The sequence below is a fragment of the Bicyclus anynana genome, chromosome 12 (genome assembly GCF_947172395.1).
Source record: "Bicyclus anynana chromosome 12, ilBicAnyn1.1, whole genome shotgun sequence".
Classification (NCBI taxonomy): domain Eukaryota; kingdom Metazoa; phylum Arthropoda; class Insecta; order Lepidoptera; family Nymphalidae; genus Bicyclus; species Bicyclus anynana.
Window position 1 is genome coordinate 8366769 of NC_069094.1, and position 26413 is coordinate 8393181.

Genomic DNA, 26413 nt, shown 5'->3' on the forward strand with positions numbered 1-26413 from the left:
GTGGAACAGACGCGCTGTACGGTTGGCAACTACCTCTTGATCGTTACGCTTCGTTCGAAAACGGGTGAACTGTACAGACAATCGAACGTTATTCCATCGAATTAAATAAACAAGTTTGATGTGTTTCCAGTGTCGCTATGGATTTGATTTTTAAAATGGATTTGATGCGGAAACTAGTAAGTATAAAAGTTGATGAAAGTTTTCAAACGCCGAACAATTTTTTTTAGATATGTTGTTATTTTGTTTTAAAACTTGTCTATGAAATTAATAAATAATATTTCTTTTTGAATACAATTTTATATTAACAATAATTTTATATTTACTGATAAGATGCCTTTTTCTGCTGCCTGTAAGTACGTTTACATACCTACGTTTACTAATAATATAATCAAACTTAAAGTTAAGGTAAATTAGGTAATGCTGTTATATATATTAATAAAAATACCTTTATTTAGACAATTTAGAAAAAATCTGTTGTCATTTTCAAAGTCTTTCATAAGTACATTGTTCATATTTCATATTTCTTACAAATTTAGTTATAATATAGTTCAATTATATTTGGCAATTAGAGTTCTTTTTATTATTATACCGCGTCAATCAATATTTCTTGTGAGGCGTTGACATAATAATCGGAATCGATGAGTCCTGTCGCTAAGTACTTCTCTCCGGTCTCTTAAAGAGCGAATAAACATCGCTTGCTAGGGCTTCTAGACACCTGTTATATTTTGTACGTTAATAAAACTTTTTTCGTCTGTTATGTTGTACGTTCAAACGTTAATTTCTGGTCACTTATTTGAAATATTCATCAAACGATAGAAATTGTTCCATAATACTTATTCATACGAATTAATGTACGAAATGTAAATTATGGTTTAAGATTTTCGAAAATATGACACCTTGTGGGTACCAAAATTTATTCTGAATTCGATTTTTTTCAAGTTTTGTTTATAAACATTATAACGAGTTTTTATTTTTATTTTATAGACAATTATTTTTTAATCTTATCGATTCGGTCGTGGATTAATATAAGCGTGGATTAATATATATACATATATCATTTTTTAAAGTCTGAATGTTTGACAGCCCTCCTTTAAGAAGTACAGAAGCCAATTGTAGAGCTTGAACTATGGTGGCTTGGGAAGGTAGGTTTTATGCAAAGATTTCAAACTATTAGATATGCCACTAGCGCGTCGTAACTGAGGCGAGCAGAGGTGGCTAATTGTCTTAATTTCATTTCATAATAAACAAGTAAAGTTATTTAAACAAATAATTCATAAAAATTGTCTACAATGTCTAGTTAAGATAAATAAAAATAGTTGTGTGTTCAGGAAGTATAAAAAGAGAGACGAATATATTAGCATACCATGGATTCACATAAACATAAATATTTAATGTAAATAAAAACAAAATTGTGCATGTGCGCGCTTAGTGCAGTAGCTAAATGTGCATCACTTGCGGTGATTTTGTAGAAACTTAACCCATCTAATATTATAAAATCATTGGTTTTAAGGGTCTCTAAACCCTCAACTATACTAGGTTGTTTCAATAGTATAATGAATAAATGAAATATTATAACTTTATGATAGCAAAGAACAAGTAAAATATAAAAGTAAAACAAAAAGATCTTGTCTCTTTCAGGAAACCATAGGATAAGAAAAACACGAAGAAAATGTTTTTGTAGATAACATGAGAAAATTATGAAATATATGTTATGTTTTCTTTATTAATAGCACGTTATGTTTTCTTTATTAATTTACACGTACTAAACGAATCTTTAGTTTAGTACTTTAAAAGATTTTCTGACACAATTTTAATAAAAAATAAAGTTTAAAAACTATAAGCCGACTACGTTAAAAAGGGGTCTAAAAAGGACGAAATAAGAAAATATTTCACCGTGTACCTTTGTTTAACCCTCCTTATACTAAAACTCACATGCCATACTAGGTAGGGTTTGTCATACCGCTAAAACTAAATTAAATAAAATCAACAAATTAATACTTAATGAAAGTTATTGAAATGAAATGTATTGTAATAACTAATAATGATTGTATTTAGTTAAGATATATTTTTAAGTATATTATATATATTTAAATGAACTTTTATCCAGAAAAGTAAAAAAAATAACCTTTTCCTTCACTTACTAACTATTATTTTTTTTCACTTCTAATTTTTAACGGTACATCATAGTTTTTATAAATTATAAACTCAAGTTATTTTTTAAAGTTTAATATAAATTTATAGTAACTATTAGTACAAAATTAGCGAGTTTCAAACATAGGACGTAGCAATATAAGAAGTGTTTCTTTCTTGCGTCTAAGTGGTTTCTCACTAGAGCTAAACCTAATTTTCGGATGAATTTTCCTCTTAAATAAGTTATGTTATTATTGGAAGACATTATTGACCATGTGTAATAACGTGTATTTATAAAATCATTGATTCCAGCGTGTTTGAGTAAAGAATAAAATATTGTATTAGTTCAAGTTATTATACAACGCCAAACAAACTTTTCCATAACATTTATTGACTACATTAATACCACTTATAATTTGATTGTTACTAAATGTAATAATAGTCAGTTTTTATCATGAATTTCTATCATTTTTTATAATGATACAATCATGTACACCATTTTCCGTGACATGACATTATAAAACTGCTTGTATTATTTCAAATTCATTAATATTAGATAACCAATACATGTTTTATTTAAACACCAAACAAACAAACAACCATAAATTCATCGCTAAGTGCCGTATAAGGCGGGGTGTATGGTACCCCAGTGCACTTTATGCATGTACCACTTGCTTTGTGGTCGGCACCGGACTAAATCAATTGCACTATTCGAAACAGTAGTGTCTAACTTGCAGCCAGAGAAAACGAACTCACTCATATTTATTGCTTAAGAATTATTACGAGTTTTTCAACCGCTGGGGTATATAAATCCCCACCTAGTTATACGGAGGATTAATGGAAGTGTTCATTACAAAAATATAGGTTTATAATAGATGCGACCAACGGCTCTATCATGATCATTTTAATACCTATACATTCCTTGATTTCTATCTGAAATATCTTCTTCTTTATTCCTTTTTAGACCACTTTTTTACGTAGTCGGGTTATTTAATACTTTTCCTTTCCCAATTAGTCACATTAGCCATGCAATATCTACAATCTATATGGTCGTATTCTGATATACGAGTAGATAAATGAAATGACTGAACCGCACAAACTGTAAGTACTGTCGCATTTTAAAGATATATTTTGACTTAACAATATGATATATATACATATTATTTGTATATTTGTAATGTGCTCGCCAAGACTTCGAGGTTAGAATATGAGGAATAAATTCCGTCATATAATTTTTTTTATAAAATGTATACAGCCTATGTCACCCGCGCTATTATTACTCTTTGGACACGTCTTCTGCAGTTTAGGCGCTACGGTGGAACATACATACATACATACGCCTAGTCTGGTAAACTAATTTATTTGAGGTTTAAATACACAAAACATAAAATTGCTAAATATATTTTTTTTTTTTATTCTGTACAAGTTAGCCCTTGACTACAATCTCACCTGATGGTAAGTGATGATGCAGTCTAAGATGGAAGCGGGCTAACTTGTTAGGAGGAGGATGAAAATTCACGCCCCTTTCGGTTTCTACACGGCATCGTACCGGAACGCTAAATCGCTTGGCGGTACGTCTTTGCCGGTAGGGTGGTAACTAGCCACGGCCGAAGCCTCCCACCAGCCAGACCTGGACAAATTAAGAAAATCTCAATCTGCCCAGCCGGGGATCGAACCCAGGACCTCCGTCTTGTAAATCCACCGCGCATACCACTGCGCCACGAAGGCTGTCAAAAAATAAGACAACACTATACGAGTGTAAAAGGTATCTAACTTGCTGTAGAAAAGAAATACAAGTAAAAATGTAAAACAACTATTCACAATTTTCAAATAAATATAACTTTTGTAACATCTAAACAAGATGTTAGTACAGGTCCCCAGAAGTTTGTTGTGAATTTGTAAATTAGATCACCTACGAGCGTTGATGTGACGTCGGAACTTTTATGTTGATGTTTAGACTTCGTTACCAAAGTTCATTTAGTGACAAAGAAAATCTTTTATAACCTTTTTACCCGATTGCAAGAAGGGTTATGTTTTTCCCGCGTATCTTGTATGTATGTAAGCTAGGCAAGTTTGTTGATGACACTTCTATATGCGGGCGACGGGGAGAAAGACTGCGCGACTGCGGGGAAATGAGGTGCATCAGTCGTTAGTTTTTCATTGATCGCTAAACGACAATCGGGAGTGTTACGAACGAACTTGCCAAGCTATACCTCATATTATTTTCCAAACTTCGGCTTCGGCCGTGGCTAGTTACCACCCTACCGACAAAGACGTACCGCCAAGCGATTTAGCGTGTACGATGCTGTGTAGAAACCGAAAGGGGTGTGGATTTTTATCCTCCTCCTAACAAGTTAGCCCGCTTCCATCTTAGACTGGATCATCACTTACCATCAGACCGTCACTTTTGATTTATGACGTTACTTTGACTGTTACTTGCGGTGAAGAAACTGGCCGTAAGAGTTCATCGTCGCTTAAAATAGTGAGTTTTTGCAGTCAAGGGCTAACTTGTCATAAATTAAAAAAAAATCTTTCTTATTAACACGCTTGATATCTTCAGGTTTCATGTTTTCAGTATTACGTGCCGTTAATTTAACCACAAAACTAGGTACAACTCACTAGTTTCGGATTCATTTCAAATACCAGGTTAATATTTCAAATGCGCTACAATTTCAACAGATACAAAATACGAGTATATGAGTAAAATTTATAATTTACTCTATCTCTAATATCCACCAACACTCTCATATTTGTATGTCCTAAATATATTATACTACGCTATCCTATCTCTTGTTTGACTCCATGTAAAATATTTTTCGATGTAGATTGGCCATGTGTGGTCCATGTTGACCACTTAGGCTGGTATTAATATGGAAGGAACCTGTCCTGTCTGTTACGTCATTAGCATTCTGCACCAATAACATTGTTACTTTGAAAGTCAAGTACACACTTGTATGAGTGGCTTGCGGTATCTATCTAAATATAAGTCCGTGATTACGGCGCACAAAATGCACCGGGAATATTCTGAAGGACGCTTGTGTAGGTTTTCGTTATCCTGCCTTTATTTCATTTTATTTTGAATCGTGCATAGCTGTTGTTAACATTTTCGCAACAGCTTACAATATATACATAGGTACACACTTTTGATCCAAAATGATTGTTTTTTTCAAATTCAAATTTCAAAATTCATTTATTTCAAGTAGGCTTAGTTTACAAACAATTTTAATACGTCAGTTGACTATTTGTAAAGATTCTACCACCGGTTCGGAAGGCAGGTTCTGCTGAGAAGAAACCGGCGAGAAACTCAACAGTGGCTCTTTTGAAAAAAACATACAATATTATAATTTACAATTGATGACAACATTACAATTTCATATAGTTTTACTTCCTGTGTGAAGGTGGAAGCTGATCCAACGGCCTCCAAGCATCTTTATCATTAAGGAACTCATCAAGAGTGTAGTAACTTCGACTAAGTAAATGTTTTTTTAATTGCTTAAATCTATGCATTGGCAGGTCCATCATTTTTACTAGCCAAGTTATATTTTATATTGATATTATACAACGAGAACCTAAGTCAGACTTTTGTGATTTTCATCATCGCAACCCAAGACTCCATGATGAAAAACCACATAGGGTAACAACTGCAGAAACGAGGCAGTCCAACATATTTATTGAGACGGTATTTTAATTTATAAAATAAACATTTAATATCTCTTTGCCAGCTTGTTTATGCAGTTTGCAGCAGCACAACTTCAGTGAGGTATAATTACGGAAGTTGAATCTGGACAAAGGCGTCTCTGAGCAAACAAGCGCTGTTCAAGCGAAGGCAAATTAACTTGTGCTTTTGTGAAACCATTGAACACACGTTCTTTACTTGCTACTGGCAGTTTTAATCGAACACAAAATACCTATATCTAACCTTTTAATCAAATTGTTAGAAGCCTTCAAACATCGTAAGTTCAAAAGTTTTTTTTTTAATATGATCAATATTCCCAGTCTTCTCCAACTAGTCGGGAAATACTGTATTAGGAGTGAGTACGACTAACGGGGCGGCTCTAAGTTATACCTAGCCTGTGCTATTTTGGTCACAAGGTCCTATAGATTTCTGGGTCTGGTTATTTATCTTCAAAATAAAAAAAAAAAACATTGAAAATAAAATAAAAACAAAATTAAATTATTTCGATTAGGCTTTTCGTAGTAATTTATATCTCTTTGATGAGAACTTCACTGATTGTCAGTTGTCTTTTCAAGCGCGGTCTGTCAATGTCAAAGTCTATCAATGAATTAGATGTCTTTGTCAAATATCATTACCATAATTTGATTAATGTCAAATTCTTATTAAAACTGTCGCCTGTCAGTTAGACACAGATAATGCAATGAATTTTATGTCAAAGTGATACGAATTATTGCCCACTTATAACAAGCAATTTAACTGATTAGGCAAACATATCTTTGAAAATTGGCCATTTAAATTAAACTTTTGATTTAAACGTCAGGAAACACTGTCCGCCATCTTGGTTTATATTTTATAGTGTGTACCTAAAGTACATTTGGTTTTTTAATTTTACACTGAAAGCATAGTAACTTATCTCAGTATTTAATGAGATTCTAAGGAAAGTGCGAGTTAAACATTTAGATCGCTTCAAAGCAAAATATTTTACATCCTTTGGTTTGACGGTTTGAGGTGTATTATTTACCAATTTTTACTAAATAAAACTTCAGGTTCACGTGACGGCACGAAATGGCTGACAATGTTTTTGGCTTTTGTCGCACTATATAAAATACGCAACTTTTGATTAAAATCGGGATATTTCGGACACTTATTCCAAGTACTAATACAAAATTAATAGAGTGTAACTATATTAAATTTACCAGTACCGTGGGGCTCAGCTCCATATCTCTATCAGTAGGTATATAGCCCAAAGTAAAGTAAGTAAGCCTAAAGTAAATAAATAAAGTATGCTGATAATGATGACTATGATAAATATTTAATTAAACTTCAAAGACGTAACTTTTTCCTAAAGTCGTAGTTACGTTAAGAATATTAAAGTTTTTAAATATCTTCTGAATCTGCTTACGTTTAGGAATCCTGCATTCCCGGAGTAGGGTATAGTAAAATATGAAAATCCGATGTAAAATTGATTTCGTCTGCGAATTATGCACCATATCTTTGGTTTTATTGGACAGATATTTGAAAGGCTTATATTTTATCACAAATTTCTATAAAAATAAGTGGTTTTAAAGTGTTATTACACTATCAATTTTATTTAATAGGTGTATGGAAAAAATTGTGTCATGTTTTCTTATATATCAGTCACCATTTTGCTTTAAATGTATTATTTTTTAAAACATGGATATCTCATCTTACTTCGTGTTAAGTCACTTTGTAAGATAACGCTATCTTCTATAACCTTCCTGGAAAAATAAACAATATAAATGAAAAAACGCAACCCAAATAAGGGCAATTGTATGAAAATCACGGACATAAAATATACATAATATGATATCGTTGCATAATATGTACAGATCAAATTCAGAGCGTTTTCGAGGTTAGGAAGGGTTTTGAGCCGGTAAGAGACCGGCACTACCCAAATTAGTGTCAAATTTATTTAGGACAACCTTTCAGCCTTCAAATATGCGGTAGGTTTGACAATTACAGTCTCTCTCCCTCTTTCTGAGTAGCTTATTATAATCCGTGTGCATTAATTTGGCACCTTGAAACAAAGTGCAAACATCATTTGAGCCAGGTGTTAAGTTACTGTGCACGAGAGAATAAAAACATTTAAAATACAATATGAAGCCACGACCTTTTACTTATAAGGCATAGATTAATAATAAGCAGACGTTAGATTAAGAGTCGGATACAAAAGGCAGTGATTCTTGAGACGGCGCGTATTGTGAGGAGGTTCCTCACTGTGGGGCCCTGACCACCGGTTGCTTGGGCACTCAAATGTCCTGCAGCGGGAGGGTTGAATTTTTTGTATAAGTTTTTAATAGTGTTTTGTATATTTTATGTATAACATTGTTAAAAATTTTAAAAAAAATAATGAGAAATAAATAAATGACAGCAGACGGTATCTCGCTGTCAAACGTCTGAGGCACCATATACATACCTCCATGTCGTGGAGTATCTATGTGTGAAACCGTGTGAACGTTCAGGCTGACTATGTCCAGTTACACTAGTCGAGTAAAAATTAACCTGTCAATAATCGTTATAATAGAAGCAAAAATACAAGCGATAAACTTCGAAACAGAATGAAATTGCGAGAGGCGTATTTTTTACCCGACTGCTTTTCGGGTTATGATTTTCGCGTGTATCTTGTATGTATGTATGTAATATTCTTTATTACCTCATATCTTCCAAATCGCTAACGGATTTACGTAATTAAGATAGCGTTAGATTTGTCTTAATAACCCAAAGTGTTCTTAGATAGGTGAAGTTAAAAAATCAACAAGATGACTGTGAGACGCTATACTATATTCGAGGGTTTTTTTTTTGTACCGAATATTGCGATATGGGTATCAAATTCAAGGGCTTGTCAAAAGGATTTAAAAATTTTTATTAATCGCTATACAAAATACGCGAGGCGGATGACTAGGTGCGAGCAGTCGGGATTTTTTAATTTTTTTTATTGTTTCATATTCTGCAAGTCAAAATTGCAGTTTTATATAATCTAAAAACGAAACTCTGAAATAACTTCTCGGCTTTTTCACTATAATTCAAAAAACTAAGCGTCATAAAGAAGTGTACTCATTGCAAGGTAATTAATGGCGATTTAACTTTACATGTGCATTTATGTGCGTGTCGGCATGTTACATTATACATGCCGACACAGTAGGTATATGTGCGAACTGGCAAAATTGGCGTACCTATTTTTTTAGTTCAGGATATGGAGTCTGGAGTCTATACGTTTAATGTTATAAGGCAAGATGTCAGACCATAGCTTTACCACATTTACATCTTTCCGTTCAGCCAATATCCCGAGCTAAAATTATTAATATCATCTTTTATGTACTCTCGGAAACGTTTGAAAGTAATTGAGACGGATTAAATAATGAAAGAGAGAAATCGAGTCGGCATCCATTGTCCCTAAATTTGATAAGTTATCTGATATTTGATGGGAGAGAAGATTCCGTCAGAGTAAGGAAGTTGTCGGCCTTAATTCTGCGGTTACTAACTGACGTTGATGGCTTGTTTTTTTTATTCTTTGACAAGAAGACTGTGATCACACCTGATGTGCGAATGGGGCAAAGAATAAATTAATATATATATATATATATATATATATATATATATATATATATATATATATATATATATAGGGTATGGGGGCTTACCCCATTCGCACGAGCGCTTTTATATCGGACATTAAAAAAGCTTTCAAATAGAACAAATGCGTTCCCAAGTATATGTTCACACGTCAGCGTTTTAAAAACGCTATGCTATTTTTCGAGCTATGTTGCATTTTCTATTTTGGGTGTTGGAAATAGACCTTCATTTAACTTCATACTATATTTGAACGCTTTTTTTTAACGCCCGTTAAAAAAAACGCTCGCACTAACTAACTTACTTTACTACCGTCCTATGTTGTCCGATCAGTTGTGGTTTGATGTTTACACTATGACTTTAAATTCAAACTCAAACAAAATTCAAAATTCAAAATTCAAAATTCAAAATTCATTTATTTCAAGTAGGCTCAGTTTACAAGCACTTTTGACACGTCAGTTGACTATTTGTAAAGATTCTACCACCGGTTCGGAAGGCAGGTTCTGCTGAGAAGATACCGGCAAGAAACTCAACAGTTGCTCTTTTGAAAAAGTCATACAGTATTACAATTTACATTTGATAGCAATTCAATTACAATTTCTTATAGTTTTATTTCCTGTGTGAAGGTGGAAGCTGATCCAATGGCCTCCATGCACCTTTGTCGTTAAGGAACTCATCAATAGTGTAGTAACCTTGACTAAGTAAATGTTTTTTAACACATTGCTTAAAGTTGTGCATTGGCAAGTCCATCACAGTCTTGGGGATCTTGTTATAGAAGAGTACACCCAAACCCACAAAAGATTTTTTAACTCTTTGGAGACGATATGCAGAAATAACTAACTTATGCCCGTGTCATACCATGTCGTGCCTGCCACAGTGCCTCTGTAGTGATTTGGTGGCAACGCATACGAAGCCATATAATTGGCAATAAAAAGCAATTCCCAAAAATCAACAAAAACAAGAAAAGGTGAAGAAAGCACAACAATTTCACATTTATTAATATGCAAAGCTTGCCTATTGAAATTGTTACATTTTTACCGACTGCTTTAGTCATTTTTTTTAAATTATAAAATCCGCATTTTTAACTGCACTGTAACAGACGGGCATGCAATACATAACCTTATACTAAACTTTAACGTTTAAATAAAATAAATAAATAAATAATTTTTATTTCACTTTAAAAACGGTAGAAATATATAGATGAGATTAACCGTGACTTAACATTACATTCGGTTACATGAAGAAACCAGTAATTAGGATGACAATATTAAAAATACTTTATTTGAACATCGTAGAATCAAAAGTAGAGAAGCCAGATATGGCATGTATTAGTTTATGCAACTCCGCGATATCGACGAAACGCCCAATCTCTATACATCTTAGCTGCATTCTAACAAAGGCCAAAACCGTGATATACCAAATTTGTAATTTGCAATGTTAATGTACTCACCTAAATGTGAAGTGGGGATTAAATGCAATTATACTTTACATGCGTCAGTTCAATATTTGGACATCATGACATGAAATACAGTAGTTGCCAAAGGCATAGGCTAGTAAAGTTTAATATGCATAATATAACAATAAAATGATTGTTTAGAAACATAATTTTATTCTGTCAATAAACGTTCATTCTATAGTCATTTCGCAATGTGTTCGGTGATATTAGGTCAACTAAATTTGAACCAATTTAATCGGACAATATATTTGGTATCGGCGGATAATTCAACTAATGTACACTTAATTTAGTAATTAGTCATCTAATCTGAATTAATAATATAATAAATTAATTACTTACCTTATGTGCTTATGTGATTATTTTAGTAATAAAATTAAATATGAAAAAAATGTTTTTTAAACTTTTATTATTGAAATAAGACTACAATACAAAAAACTAGTTAATACATGAAACATATTTTAAAAACACAAACTTTCAGATAAATTATACAAATAGATGAAGAGTCATAAACAAACAAACAACAGCAATATTTAGTTACCGACAAACACTGTCAAATTAAATAAATATTCCGCTACGATACACGTAGGAGCCTGTCAGAAGTAGGTATTTACCTTTCTAGATTAGCTACAATGTTAGTGCGATTCCTGAACTCCTGAATGAAGTATAATAATAATACATCATTACAAAGCCACATAATTATCGCTTATACAATACAGACATCACTACGAAACCACATACGGCAATTATTGTATTATGGAACTTAAGAGTGTGCAATATGTAATTTGGTGGTTATAAATGGTTCTGGATCTCAAATTCTGGAAAAGTTGGGAGCCTGATATTTGTGTAAATGATATTTCAAAGTGTTAGCTTCGTTATGACTATACAAAATACACAATTTGTAAAACCTTTCTCGATAGTTTATTTTTTTGAAAAATACATGTTTTGCTCACATTTTGCTTTCAATCTCAGGAAAAGCAAACTTATTTTCTTAAATTTTTATTTTGTATAGAAAATTAGGTATATATCTTGAACATGGCCATTTTGTTTTTCGTTATGGTGTTTAATTTACTTGCAATAAGGTAAAAATGGTTTTGGCAATAAGGTAAATCAATCAATCGTCAATCGCTCCGTGCTTTTCACTCACGTGAAAGTCATAATTCGGCGTCTCGAATTTTATCCATATCGTACCGACACGTTGCGCGCTCTTAATCCTTTGCGCAAGAAACCTACACAAGTTTTTAAATTTGTCCTAAGTGAGATTTGCAAGCGGGTGCATGATGATTTATTTAGGGTTTTCTTTATTCTTTACAAGTTAAGCCCTTGATCACAATCTCACCTGATGGTAAGTGATGATACAATCTAAGATGGAAGCGGACTAACTTGTTTGGAGGAGGTTGAAAATCGACACCTCTTTCGGTTTCTACACGACATCGTACCGGAACGCTAAATCGCTTGGCGGTACGTTTTTGTCGGTAACTAGCCACGACCGAAGCCTCCCACCAGCCAGACCTGGACAAATTAAGAAAACCTCAATCGGCCCAGCCAGCCACTGCGCCAAGGAGGCTGTCAAGGTAACTATTTCGTGTACCGCATGTGCCATAATCACACCGACGCCAATGTATTTTTCGTTCCGGATAAAATAGGAACGAATAGAATTTCCAAGTTACCTGGAAGTAACTTTTATTAAAAACTGAATTTTTCAAAACTTTTGCCAAGTTAAATTAAGGATTTTGAACAAAAAAATTACAATAAAAGTGTGTTGCTATCTACCTAAAGCTGAAAGAATTTTGTGATACTTACGTTATAAGTTGAAGACGGTCGACGTTCTAAGTTCTAAAACAAAGTGGACGGTATAAAATCAGAAGTTTCCGAGTTTGATTGTATGTTTAAGTGTACTCGAACTACGGGAAAAAGTAGCGAAGGAAAAGAAGCCAAGATTTTTTACCTAATTACAAAAAAAAGTTTCATTACAAAAAGTGTTAATCTCTTAATTTATAAAAGCTAAGGATCATAGTCTAGGTATTTTGTAAGAGGAAAATTAAAATTTGCGTAGAAGCAATTTCATAATAAAATTAAACAGATTTTTACATAAACAAGGCAATTTATTGAATCATCTTTTTAATCTTGCTTAATATTAGAGGTTAATCAGTTATTAATTAAAAGAGCCGTGATAGCCCAGTGGGTATGACCTCTGCCTCCAATTTTGGAGGGTGTAAGATAGAATCCGGTCCGGGACATGCACCTTCAACTTTTCAGTTGTATACATTTTAAGAATTTAAATTTCCCAAACGGTGAAGGAAAAACATCGTGACGAAATCTGCACACCAGAGAATTTTCTTAATTCTCTCTGTGTGAAGTCTGCCAATCCGCATTGCCACTTGGCCTAAACATTCTGAGAGGAGACTCGAACTCAGCATTGAGCCGAATATGGGTTGATACTTGATAATGATGATGAATCAACTATTACATTCAAATACTCGTATCTTAGCTTTGATTATTTTGGTTGTTGGGCTGGATACGTGGGAAGTGTTAGTTTCGAATTCAACTCTTGCTGTTTAACATAATACTATAGAATAAGAAAGATAGAGATGAATTAGAAACTCACACTTCCAAGTTACACAAAATATCGTTATAGAATTGAACTAGGACTGGCGTCCTAACTAAAAATAATCAGTGTTGCATACTCTTTCATTCAATGGCGTATCCAGCAAAATACTGAGTTGGAGCCTTTTTTATTAAGATAATACCACACATATCAGCTAATTTTCTATATTTGACGTATGCCAGTTGACATATACTTAACTATAATTGAGATTATATGTGACAAATATCATCCGGTGCCTACTTGTGGATATCATACAGTAAGAAAATAACATTTCCCAATTGATTTGATTTTTATTTTAATGGGTTGATAATAGAGACCAAAATAGTGAATAGGGCAGCAGGTTATATATTATTAAATTTAAATTTTTCAGAATTCAGAATACGTATGATGTGTGGCAAGTTTATAATAATTTTATATTATATATTTTAATGCTACACTGTCATAAGATACTCGTATTACAAAGACGAAGTGCTGGCGTAGCAATTTCTGTATGTATAGGGGAATTAATTGGTCTACATTTGCCAGTAGATTACCAACCTCAGGGCCCAAGGGACGGGCCATTTGTCAATGTAATCATCTTTTCATGGGTCTGAGTACTATCGTAGGAGCACAGTTAAGATACCGTGCCTATCAAATAGGATTGCGGTATTTCCTTCGTACATATATTATGATTAGGTAGGTACGTAGGGTAGTGGACAGAATTAATTATATCAAAGACTTAATTAGGAGACAAATTTATGTTGGCTTACTGTCTCGCTTCTAAGTAATATTATTTAACATTTAAGTTCTGAGGAGTTAATCCATACCATTTTAGTGACACAAGACTTAACGTCACTTACAGGATTATGTATGAGCTAATTATGATCAATATCATCAAACTATTTATATTGGTCCACTGCAAGGCCGGGCCTATCATTACTTATTATATATATTATATTCCGGGATTTCGGAACTTAGACATACCGCATTGGTGGGCTAAATGTTCTTATTATTTCCTAATATGATCGGCATTTTTTTGGTCTCTGAGACGAGGGAGTGTGAGTGGAGTGAGTGAGTGGGAGTATGGGAGTGGAGTGAAAGAGTGGGAGTGTTTTAGAGGAGTGAGTGAGTGGAAGTTCTGTGTTGGTGATGTACAACTCAAACTCGTTTTATTCCGAGATCATACTAAGAATTTCTTGAAATAGGAAGAACGGAAAATCTTATTATTACATATCCCTCTAATGATATTTAACAGCATAGTTGCTAAACGTCCTCGTATTATCTAGAGCAAAATATAAAACACAATTTTCTTGACGATATTTTAGGCTTTTAACCTTTGAAACTTAGCGCTACCTTCTAAAGACCCCGCAGTCCAAATTACATAGTTGCCTACTGTAGTTATATAAAGTAGGCAACTATGTTCATATCAGGCTCTTATGAAACGCAAACTCCATGAAACGCAAACCACTGAAATGCGAAACGACCGATCGGTGCGATCTTTTGAGAGTGGTCTATCCCCAACTGAATTGTACAATCAGACTATTTGAGTAGGTACTTGAGGCAATCTACAGACGTACATATAGAGTATAAAACCTTATGTAAAAGGTCCTGAGTGGCCAGAATGCATCCGCTTATGCGGGTCCCGTGAGGGATGATAAAACAGACGTAGCATTGTTTTAAATAAAATGTATGCGACCCGCTTATTTATATCATGCTTGTATAAATTACACTGCATTCATGGAAACTAACAGCTGTAAGTCAATTAAAAAATGTATTAATATTTAATTGTTTTAATAAATAAAAATATTATTTTTTATATAATATTTTGTGCGTGACTTAGAGATCAGAGACTTGGTCGGTAACTAACATGGACATCATATGTGAGCTATGCTCGGAGTTTCTCTGAGAATCAGAAACGAGGAGATCCGCAAAAAAGAAGCAAAGAGCGTGGCATATAGTTTGAAGAACCTATTGATGTTGGACTCCCAAGGGCTTGCATGGCGACCCCGCACCTGAAAGCGTGGTATTACTCGACCTCCCACTATGAGGACCGAGGATATCAAACAGATTGCAGAGAGTCGCTGGATGCAGGTGGCTCAAAACCGTGTTATTTGGATACAGCATAGGATAACTGCAGTTCTCTGTATGACATTACCTATATAGAGAGAAATTGTTGTCCTGTGGTATCCTATGTTGTCTTATATTAAGCAGTGGGCGTCCATCAGCGGATGGTGATGATGATATCAAACTCTCTTTAAGACTTTAAAGAGAGTTGTTGTCCTATGCTGACCAGTGACGTCCTTAGGATGATGATGATGTATGGTAATGATGATGATGATGAGATAATGCTAGTGTGAAGGGAATCTAGGAGAAGTCAGATTGCTTCAATTACCGCTAAGCACGATAATACGCAGATTATTCAATTGTCGAACTAAATACCTACCTATCTTAATCATTTTAATAATCTCTCATCATAATACGCAAATGCCCGGTTAAGTCCTAGGTCCCATCTATTATACAGACGGCCTTCGGATATTCATTAATCATTCCCACTGTTTCCCGTGGGAGGAAAAACTAATTCTACTTCGAGGAAACTACTCTATCTCAAATACAACGAGTACGACTGTATTATACCCACATATTAGATTTGTTTGGTTTTAGAATTGGTTTTTATGTACGCAGAGTAATAAGAAGTTTAAATGTTCTTTCTTAGAAATATAGTCTACTTTTTATCTGTTATATTATTACATTCTCAATTATTTAATTAATATTAATCTATAATTATATTATAAAGCTGTTACTGATATAAAAGTAATGTTAGTATAATTCAAGTATTATTTTAAACTGTGTTTTCTTGATACGATAGGTACTTATAATGTTGTGTTGTAACAAGCTTTTTAAAATTTTAGTCTGTCTGTTTTATTTGTTTTAATAGGACTTTTACTGTAAGCAAGAGAACATCAACATTAAGCTACTTTTTATCCTGGAAAAATACAAAAACTGTATTTCACGTGGAATAAGTTGCAAGCGTTAGCTAGTAATATAAATAAAATCACTTAATATTTTTTTAGTAAATGACTTAAGCAGACAAAGCGTAATTGAAATGTTAATATTCAGCAGAACGCCGTCTTTTGTAAAAAAAAAAAAACAACACGATGGCAGTAATTAAACTTGCAGCACCTTTTTTATCAACGGAAGAAACGTAAGAAATACACTCTTACTTTTTCTAAAGTAACTTGTGTCAACAATAGCTCAACAAGACAAAGACTGACAGTGTCAAGAGTGCTCTACTTGTAAGAGTTGCTAAAACAGAGCGTTGTTTGCGCCAAGTGTCGCCGTCGATCAAGCTGCGAGCAGACTAGAGGGTGACTCTACAGAATTTCTGACACAGTGTAAGAAAGCACGTTTGAAATCGGCTCGCTAGTAATTTGAATGGAGAATTACAAAGTATCAACGAGCTCGACATTTGCATAGAGTATCGGTGTCAGGTGCTAGTGTGGCCGTGGCCTAATTGCGGCAGCTGCAATCAGTTGATGATTGGTGTAGTGTCTACTACTATTTTGGACCCAGCGTCGAGTTGTATTGATTATACTTAAATATCCTGTCCTGTATACAAACTATATATTCTGTAACTAATACTGTTGTATATTTGTATAAATGTAACACCTAAGAAGTAAAAAACCTATCAATTAAAAAAATCTATTTTACGAACATGAATTTCATGGGAAAATCAAAAAACAGTAACGCTTAATTTCCTACTACGGCGAAGCCAAAAGGGTAATGATTTTGGCTGTCTATGTATGTATATTTGCATGTATATTCCACCGTAGCGCCTATACTATTGAATCAATTTTGATTGAGGTGTCAAAAGATTTTAAGTAATAGTCCGGGTTACAAAGACTATATAATTCTGGTCAAAATTTTCTTTGGTGGAATAAATCTCAGATTATTTTCTCGAAAAAAATTAAACTGAGATAAATATCACATTTTTTAAATCAAATGAAAGATTGAGAATCTTGGCGAGCACATTACAAATATTATAGTTCAACATATATCTTTTCGTGTGGTACAATCGTTTCATTTACCTATTTATCAGCACGGCTATTCTTTAACGACGTTTTGTCTAACTCGCAAGTGCGATTTTCGACTATCGCTTCACCGCTATCTTTCTCCGTAGTATCGTGTTAAATAGAGAGAGAGAGAGATATGAATTCGAAACTCGCACTTGCGAGTTATAAAAATATCGTAGTGTGACTGATTGGGAAACGCAAACATATTAAATAAAAAATAAATTTTAAAACTGTAACTAAGTAATAAAGTGGTCTACAAAAACAAGAAAATATTTCAGATAGAAATAGAAAAATGCATAGATAGAAAAATGGTCATGGTAGAGCCGAGGTCGCACCTACTTATTGTGGTACCTAGTGTGGTTAAGCCAAGAACACTTCAATTTTAACATAGGTACACGCAACGACATTATTTTGTAGCTATGGGTACATGCTGGGTATAATATGGATGCGACAACGGTTAATAAAAAAAATAAAAAAAAAAAATTTTCAATTTTTTCTTTGACGGCCTCTCTAAAGTCTGGTAAAAATCGACTCTTATATTTTTTAATTTATGTCAATCCTTAATGAATATGTCTAAAATTTTCAAAATAACTTAATGCGTAACTTTTTAGATGACTAGATTTTAGACAACTTCGTTAAGCTCAAAACATCAAAAACAACGAGTAAAATCGATTAAAACAACTTGTACAACTGACTGAATTGATCATATTTTTTTTTCAAAATTTCTGTGAACAGGCATGAAAGCTCGGAAAAAGCGAATACTTTTTCCCCGATTTCAAGGAAGGCAATTTCGTTCTTTATTATTTTAAGAACCCTTATAACGTTTGTTTTAATAGGTTTGGAGCGTAAGGAGAAACCTCTTTTTTAGTTCTTTCTCGTTCGTTAATTACACCATAATTTTCATGAATATTAAGTAAATTACGAGTAAGACTTTCTTAATTACCAAATAGTTAACTCGCGCGACATCCGCTTGGATTTTTTAAAGAACCGTTTTAATTTATAGAATAATAAGTAACCTATGTCCGAATCATCTATATCTTAGTTAAATTAAGTCAAAATCTAAAATATAAATAGAAGTTTAGTATTTAAAAGATTTTTGGATTTATTATAGTGATAAATATTTTTCTCAACCGGTTTTATGGTGTCGGTGAAAACAGAATTGCTGCTATTTTGATGCTTTAAATAAAATTTAACTAAAACTAATGAAAACAACTCCTTTTACTCCTGACGAAATAAACAGCCTACATTAATAAAGAAAAGTACTGTGTATACTTAATATCCTTACCTAAACAACGATTAATTATGCCTCTCACTGGCGGTACACTTAAATTAATTGAGAGCAATGCCATTTATTTCGTCTAATTATAAAAGCTAAAACAGCACAGGAGTCACATAATGGATAATAGAGCTATTTTTAACCGGGCTATTTAAATTATTGTTTTTATTGCAAGTGTTTATCAGACTAATTGTTCGTAAAATTATTAAAGACCTAAAAAATGCCTGTGTTCTCTACTTAATTCCCGTAAAAAATGGAATTTTTTTGTAACAAGACGACCTAAGAAAAATTACGAAATTGTACAAATAAGATGGCCAAATATTTCAATAAGCATCATCTTGTGTCATACTTAAATATGAATTCACAAACATAAACATAGTACATGCATATTTTAATGTATAACAAAGTTGTAGTTTGATATTTAACCAGAATTACGTAGAAATAAGATAGGCACTAAAAGTTTTGAACTGATTTTAAAGGCACTTTGAACACAACTTTTAATCACCCACAGAATGTTGAAAGACAAAGAGGGCAACTTACGTACTATTAACAAAATTATTGCTAACCTCTTCTGGTGAATTGATTAACTGTTGGTTGCTAAATAAAGTAAATTGACCTTAGGTTCTTTAGTAAATTGAGATTCTCTGTAACAAATGTCACCTGACGCCTACTGACAACTCTTCGTGGATTCCATACAGTAGGCAGATGAAATTCCTCAGTTGATTTCATGTTTATTTTAATAGGTAGGTAATAAAGAATAAATTAGTGAATAGGCCAGCAGATTATATTTCGGTGTATGATTCCAACCATATGCCACTACATCGTATTTCATCAAACTTTCGTTTTTACGATCTCTTTAGAAATTGATTTGAATTATTTTCATCATTACAGATATTTTTGTCAGAAAAAGGCAATTTATCTCAATTATTACCCAACAGATGAAGTAAAATTTACTAATGCTACATTTTCACAGGACGTAGGGGGAAAAAGTTTTTGTTCGAATGGAAAACGTTAGTAACATCAATGAAGCAAGCGGTCGATGATAATGGATATGAGGTTCTTCTCACGCTTTATGAAATGTGGTATACACGCCCTTTTTATAATCATTCATATTCAGACACTGCAAGGAAAAGAACAACCACAATGTCCGAGCTTAACAGAAAACCCATTTTGTCCATGTTACAGTTCTGAATTAGGTAAGTCAATGAAAATAATATAATTAAGTTGTAAAGTAAACAAATGCATTATTCCGAACACAATCACCATCTTTATAATAATATTTTGTATTATATTTTGTTTAAACAATTGTTAACTGTAAAAGAGGAGGTAAAATAATTTATTTGAACTATTCCTTTACATCAGTGTCGGTAAAGACCTACGAGTAAATTCAGAACCATGATATAGTGTTCCAATGATTTAAAAATAAAAGATTTTTCGGCAATGCACGCATGATATTTGTGAGATATAATAATGTATGTGAAATATGAATACAAAAACAAAATGTATTTAAATCAAACGTGTTATTTTCGTTACGTATTATTATATCACAAAATTATTTTTACAGGTTTAAGTTTGGAGTGTCCTAGAGCTACACCTGATGTTGTAAAAAATGTGCTTACGAAGATAAAGGGAACAATTCGCTATTTATCAATAGATGATTTAGACAAATCAACAAATGAATTGGAGATAGGGCTTTTTCCTTCACATGTGAAAATAAACAATTTGCAAATAGCGAGATCTGCCATAAGGAGAGTAAGCCCAAACGCTTTTACAGCAGTTCGGGAGTCACTGGGATCTTTAAGCATCGTGGCCAGTAAATTAAACAGGATACCACATGAAGCTTTAATTCATCTTAATAATATTGAAGCAGTTGACTTCCAAGTTAATGATATAAAAGATATAGAAGCAAATGCCTTTCAAAATTTGAAATTGAAAGAAATAAATGTAAGAGGAAATAAAATTGCAAATATTTCTGAAAATGCTTTCGTCGATCTCGGTGAAACATTAGTCAAACTGGATATGTCGCACAACTTTCTTGAAACTTTTCCTTTACAATCACTCGTAAACCTCAAAAAACTTACAAAACTAAGATTAATTTCAAATAAAATTTACACAATACCGGAAAATATTAACGACACGATACCTAATTTAACTAGCTTGGACTTAAGTTCAAATGTATTTTATAGAATAGATAAAAATTGGTTTACGAGTATGCCTAATTTAGAAACATTAATATTAGTTGAAAATGAAATCAAAGATATTGCCGAAGAAGCATTTAGTTCTTTAGAGCATTTAACTAACCTAGATTTAAGTCGAAATAATATTATTAACATAGAAAAAAATACATTTCAAAGAAATGTGAATATTGAATCTATAGACTTAAGGTATAACCACTTACATCATGTAAATGGTTTATTTGCCAATCTTAAACATCTATCTGAAATACTTTTATACGAAAATAATATTCTGGAAATATCAGATGACACATTTTATAAAACCACAGGTTTAATTGTTCTTAATATAGAGTATAACGCTATACGCTTACTAAGTCCAAACTGTTTTGATTTTTTACAAAACCTTACTCAACTTCATATTGGAAAAAACTTTTTGAAAACCCTTCCAACTAATATTTTCAAATTCAATCAAAGACTTGAATTACTAAGTTTAGATAATAATGAAATTAAAGAGTTAGATGATTCATTATTTGATAATTTAGTATCAGTACAAGTGTTAAGGTTACAAAACAACAAATTAACACACGTAAATAGCAATATATTTAGCCCACTTTTGGGGCTTTTAGAGTTGCATTTACAAGGTAATTCTATACAAACTATTGATACAAATGCTTTTATAACACTGATAAAACTTCGAAACATTTATTTGCATGATAACAGATTGAATATAATAGGCGATATATTACCAAATCAAAATTCTTCATTAACTTACATAAAACTAACTTCTAATCGGTTGTCGTTGTTAAAAGATAGCTTCCTTAGAGGACAAATAAATTTAAAGTGGATGTGGCTATCTGAAAATTATATCAAAATGTTAACCCCTTTTATGTTCAGTGATTTATTAAATATTCTAGTACTACAGTTAAAAAATAATAGTATAATGCACATAGAGAACAAAACATTCGGAAATCTAAAAAAAATCGTATTTTTAGATTTAAGCTATAACAAACTAAGTGAAATACACAATGAAACCTTTTATAATCTTGTAACCTTAGAAGAACTGTTGTTGAAATGTAATAACATAAAACATATAGCAAAAGATTCTTTCCAATATCTCATTAAGTTGAAAACACTCGATTTATCTGAAAATGAGATTTTTTCTTTAAATTTTAATATTTCTACTCTACCAATCAAACAAATTCGCTTAAGTCAAAATGTAATAACTACAATTTTATCAGATACTTTACAAAATTTACCTAATTTAAATGATTTGGAGTTACAAATGAACTATTTAACTTGGGAAGATGTAATTCAAATATATATTCCTGGTTTAAAAACTCTTGTTTTGTCAAAAAACGATTTTACACATCTTGATAACAGAACTTTTTCCCATTTACTATCACTTCGAACTCTAACATTGGAAACGTCAAACATATCGCAGTTACCTCCATTAATTTTTATTAAAAACCAAAATTTACTTAAAATCAACCTTGCGTATAATAATCTCAGAGAATTGGATAAGGATGTATTCGCATATACTACAATATTACAAGAGCTAAACTTAAAAGGTAACCGATTTACAGATTTTCCACATGTTGCCTTATTTAATATCAGTTCTCTTGAAACTTTAGACTTAAGTCAAAATCAATTGCAAAGTATAGATTTCTATAAACTTATAGGCTTGCACAATTTAAAATCTTTGATTTTATGTCAAAATGATATTTCTGTTTTATACGGCTTTAAATCACCGTCGCTAAAAAATTTAGCATCTATAAATTTGAGCAATAACATGATTACAGTGCTTCCACCAAATTTTCTTCAACATTCAGTTGGCTTAAAAGACGTAGATTTATCGAACAACTTGTTCAAACATATTCCTAATAGTCTTTCGGAATCCCTTTTTCCGTCATTAAGAACATTAAATATGTCTTTTAATTCGATAGAACAGCTACTACAGACATATCCAATTAAACAATTTCCGTCATTAGAAGAGTTAATCGTTACCAATACAGAATTGATACTTATAACTAGCGTAGACTTCGATTATTTTCGTTCATTAAAGAAATTAAATTTGTCGCACAATGTCATCAATCTACTTTCACCTGGTGCATTTTCAAAACTGCTCAAACTTGAAGTGATGGATTTAAGTCAGAATGAACTAGAATACCTTCCAGGAGAAAGACTGCAAGGCTTGCACTCAATACGCATGATCAATGTATCAAGAAACATCATTAAAGGATTGGAAGAGTTTCCGTCAGATTTACAGAAGTTACAAGTTCTGGATTTATCCTTTAACCATATTACAAAAATAACAAAAAATGCATTCAGAAATCTCCGAAGTTTGACAGATTTATATTTGAATGGTAACTGGCTTACAGTAATAACATCAGGCGTGTTTGCTAAGTTAAAGAAAATAACACATATAGACTTGAGTCGAAATTATTTTCAAATAATACAGATGACAATATTAGCTTCTCTTGAAACTCAAATCGAAACTATATCATATGATGGTAAGCCTGTAATTTGTTGAAAATAAAAAATCAAAAATATTTTATATTGACAAGACTGATCTAAACTTCTTTTTATTTTCAGAAAATCCTATTACTTGCGATTGCGCATCTCAAGAACTTTGGAAATGGATGCACGATCACCACAAAATTATTTTAAAAGGAAGTAAAAATTTGCGATGTAAATACCCCGAAGAGTTGCATGGGTTGAGTTTTTTAGAAGTGAAATCTCAAAAATTTTGCGATGTACCCATCGTTATTCGAATCGCCATACAAGACATTCAGACACATTCAGTTTTAGTTTCATGGCAAAGTCGTAATCAATCTGGACTGAATGGATACCAAGTCGCTTATTTTAGAGAACACATGACAACCATCGTAAGTACATAACAAAACCTTTTTCATGTTTCTGTATCTTCTTTATTTCAAAAAATAAATTCTTTATTATTATGAAAATTTGTTTATTTGAGGGACGATATTTTTTAATTTTTTAACCCTTTTTAAGCTTTATAAGAAGCTTATAAATTCAATAACTTAAATATTATTCAACAACTATAAACAACACCAATTTATTATCTGTACTAGTCAAATATTTCATAATTATTTATTTAAAAATATGTATCGCGTTAAACCAGTCGGTACACCAAACATTACACCAACATTTGAATACAAAGGCTGTGTATCACTTCAATGGACCATAAAAAATATTTATGTTTCTCGCCTGAGGTTATTTCGTTTGTACTGTGAATCCGTTTGAATCTTTTAATAAAAATGGTTTATACAAACGTGTTAAATAACCATTTAACATGTTCTTTTTTCATTTGTCGCAGGTTCAAGGGAAAATCCTGAATTCAACAGCGAGAACCACACGATTAAACCATCTGACGCCAGGGGCTAGATATGTGATTTGTGTCATTGCCATCGTTGATTTTGACAACACTCCTGGGTTGCCAAATGCTAGAATAGCGCTGACATCAATGGGAAACTCTGCGGTTAATAATGTACATGGGGACGAAATAATATTTACAGACCTTCAAACGAATATGAATGATTCTCATACAAGTAAATGCACAACGGTTCGTACATTAGAAATATTTAATACGCCGTTGAACAGTAAACTTTACAGTACTTTTATGGAAATCATAGAAGTGTTGACGAGAAGACTAAGCTTGGTTGTGGGATGTTGTATAGCGCTGATAGTTTTCATTGTATTCGTGTCAGTATTAGGATATATGCAGAATAAAAAACGACCTGTACTGCCCAAAAACCATATTCAGCACCCGCCTCAGTATATATCGTATGATAATTATGCAGAAACGAACGTAGATACTCAGACCACTGATCTAGATATAAACACTATTTCTACACACATTTCCATATGAGTTCTGGTTGTAATAATGTCTTACCGATGTAATACGTTCAAACATTTACCGCCATATTCCTAAACATGGATAAAGGTTCAGGCTTCAATTTTCTTCAAAGTAAAGTCGACCTAAATTACGACTGTTTAAACTTCACTTTACTTTAAAGAAATCTGAGGTTTAAATCCTAATCTATGTCTATTCATATGGCCTTAAAGATACGTTATAAATAGTTGAAAGTCTGATAAAGTGAACAATTAAAATTATTATAGGTTTTTTCATATTGTGATATCTGAAATTCATTAATATCACCTTGTTTTGACTTCATATATTTTTATTAAAAGTCTGAAAGGTAACTATCCTATATTGGTGATTTGTATAGTATAAATTTTAATTGTTTGATTATATTATAGATATAATACTGGTGATATGATGATAAAACTGACTAGGTAAATTGGTAATTTAAACCTTTTGAAAAGTATTAATTATTTCTAATACAATTTCAAAAGTAATCGAATTAGTCACCAGTATTATATCTATTATTATTTATGGATTTTATATAAGTTTTATGCGGAGGCGTTAAACGTCTCATGCTCTTGTAATACAATATTTAATTAAATGTACCAAAAATAATTAATTAATTTAAAAGTAAATTGTATATATTGTAAATAAAAAAACCCGCCAAACTAGAAGCGTAATGTTTATATTGTAATAATTGTAAGTAATTAAAATAGTAAAACAATATAGCTTAATATCGACGAACGAACATTTATGGGATTTTAAAGGCTAAGTTACTTTGTAAGTAAGACGAAAATATCATCCTCTAGTTTATGAAGAATGTGTAATTGCTACAGATAGAATTACTGTTTTAAAACTGAAACGATCCATTTTAAAATAAAGGATTGTAGTGTTGATAATAAAAGAATTAAAATATTGTATTATTTAATTTACTTCCTAACCACTATAAAAATACAAATAGCTTTGTTATAGTTTGATGTAAGATGATAACTAACGTCAATGTTAACGTATTTATCGCAATCTGGCAGCGGTAGTAAAAAGTTCAGTCGTTTACTCAAAAGCTACGAGAGTTCCGAACTAAAGATAATAAATAAGACCGGGAAAACGAACTATCAATCAGGGAAAGCACAATGGAACTTGACTTTCTTTTCTAAAGTCCACATTGTGCTCCGTCTGTATTAACTGAATTAAATGAATTATTCATCATGGCAGACGCATCTGCTCCTTCATTTCAAGAAAGCTGCACTCCTCGTGCCCTCTCATATATACATAATTGCTTTGCTTTATTACAAATACAATTACAATAAATACAGTATTTAACGAAGTAGGTTATTTTTTGTGAATAATTTACTTCGGTGGTTCTCTCTTTGTTTTATTATGAAGAGTATGGTTGCCAGTGATATTATTGGACCTAAGACAAGGCCTCTTAGAATTAGAGCGGTCCACCACGCTGGCCCAATGCGGAATGGCAGACTTCAAACACGTAAATAATTAAGAAAATTCTCACGTTTGCAGGTTTGCTCACGATGTTTTTCCTTCATTGTGATATTTAATTTCTACCCTTAATTTT

At 32.3% G+C, this 26413-nt stretch overlaps 1 protein-coding gene across 1 annotated transcript; it reads left to right on the forward strand.

Moving 5' to 3' along the window:
* On the forward strand, window positions 1–25759 carry LOC112042862 (chaoptin). The gene is made up of 5 exons (XM_024078047.2): window positions 1–176; window positions 19757–19979; window positions 20348–23467; window positions 23550–23842; window positions 24295–25759. Exons 2-5 carry the CDS (start codon window positions 19823–19825, stop codon window positions 24844–24846), a joined length of 4122 nt encoding a protein of 1373 aa, XP_023933815.2. The 5' UTR covers window positions 1–176; window positions 19757–19822; the 3' UTR covers window positions 24847–25759.
* Window positions 25760–26413: the final 654 nt, after the last annotated feature.

Bases quoted from the DNA above. Each gene is read 5' to 3' on its own strand.
- LOC112042862 (XM_024078047.2), top strand. From the start codon at position 19,823: ATGATAATGGATATGAGGTTCTTCTCACGCTTTATGAAATGTGGTATA. The intron at 19,980-20,347 runs GTAAGTCAATGA...TTATTTTTACAG, and splicing joins ATGTTACAGTTCTGAATTAG to GTTTAAGTTTGGAGTGTCCT. The intron at 23,468-23,549 runs GTAAGCCTGTAA...TTTTATTTTCAG, and splicing joins CGAAACTATATCATATGATG to AAAATCCTATTACTTGCGAT.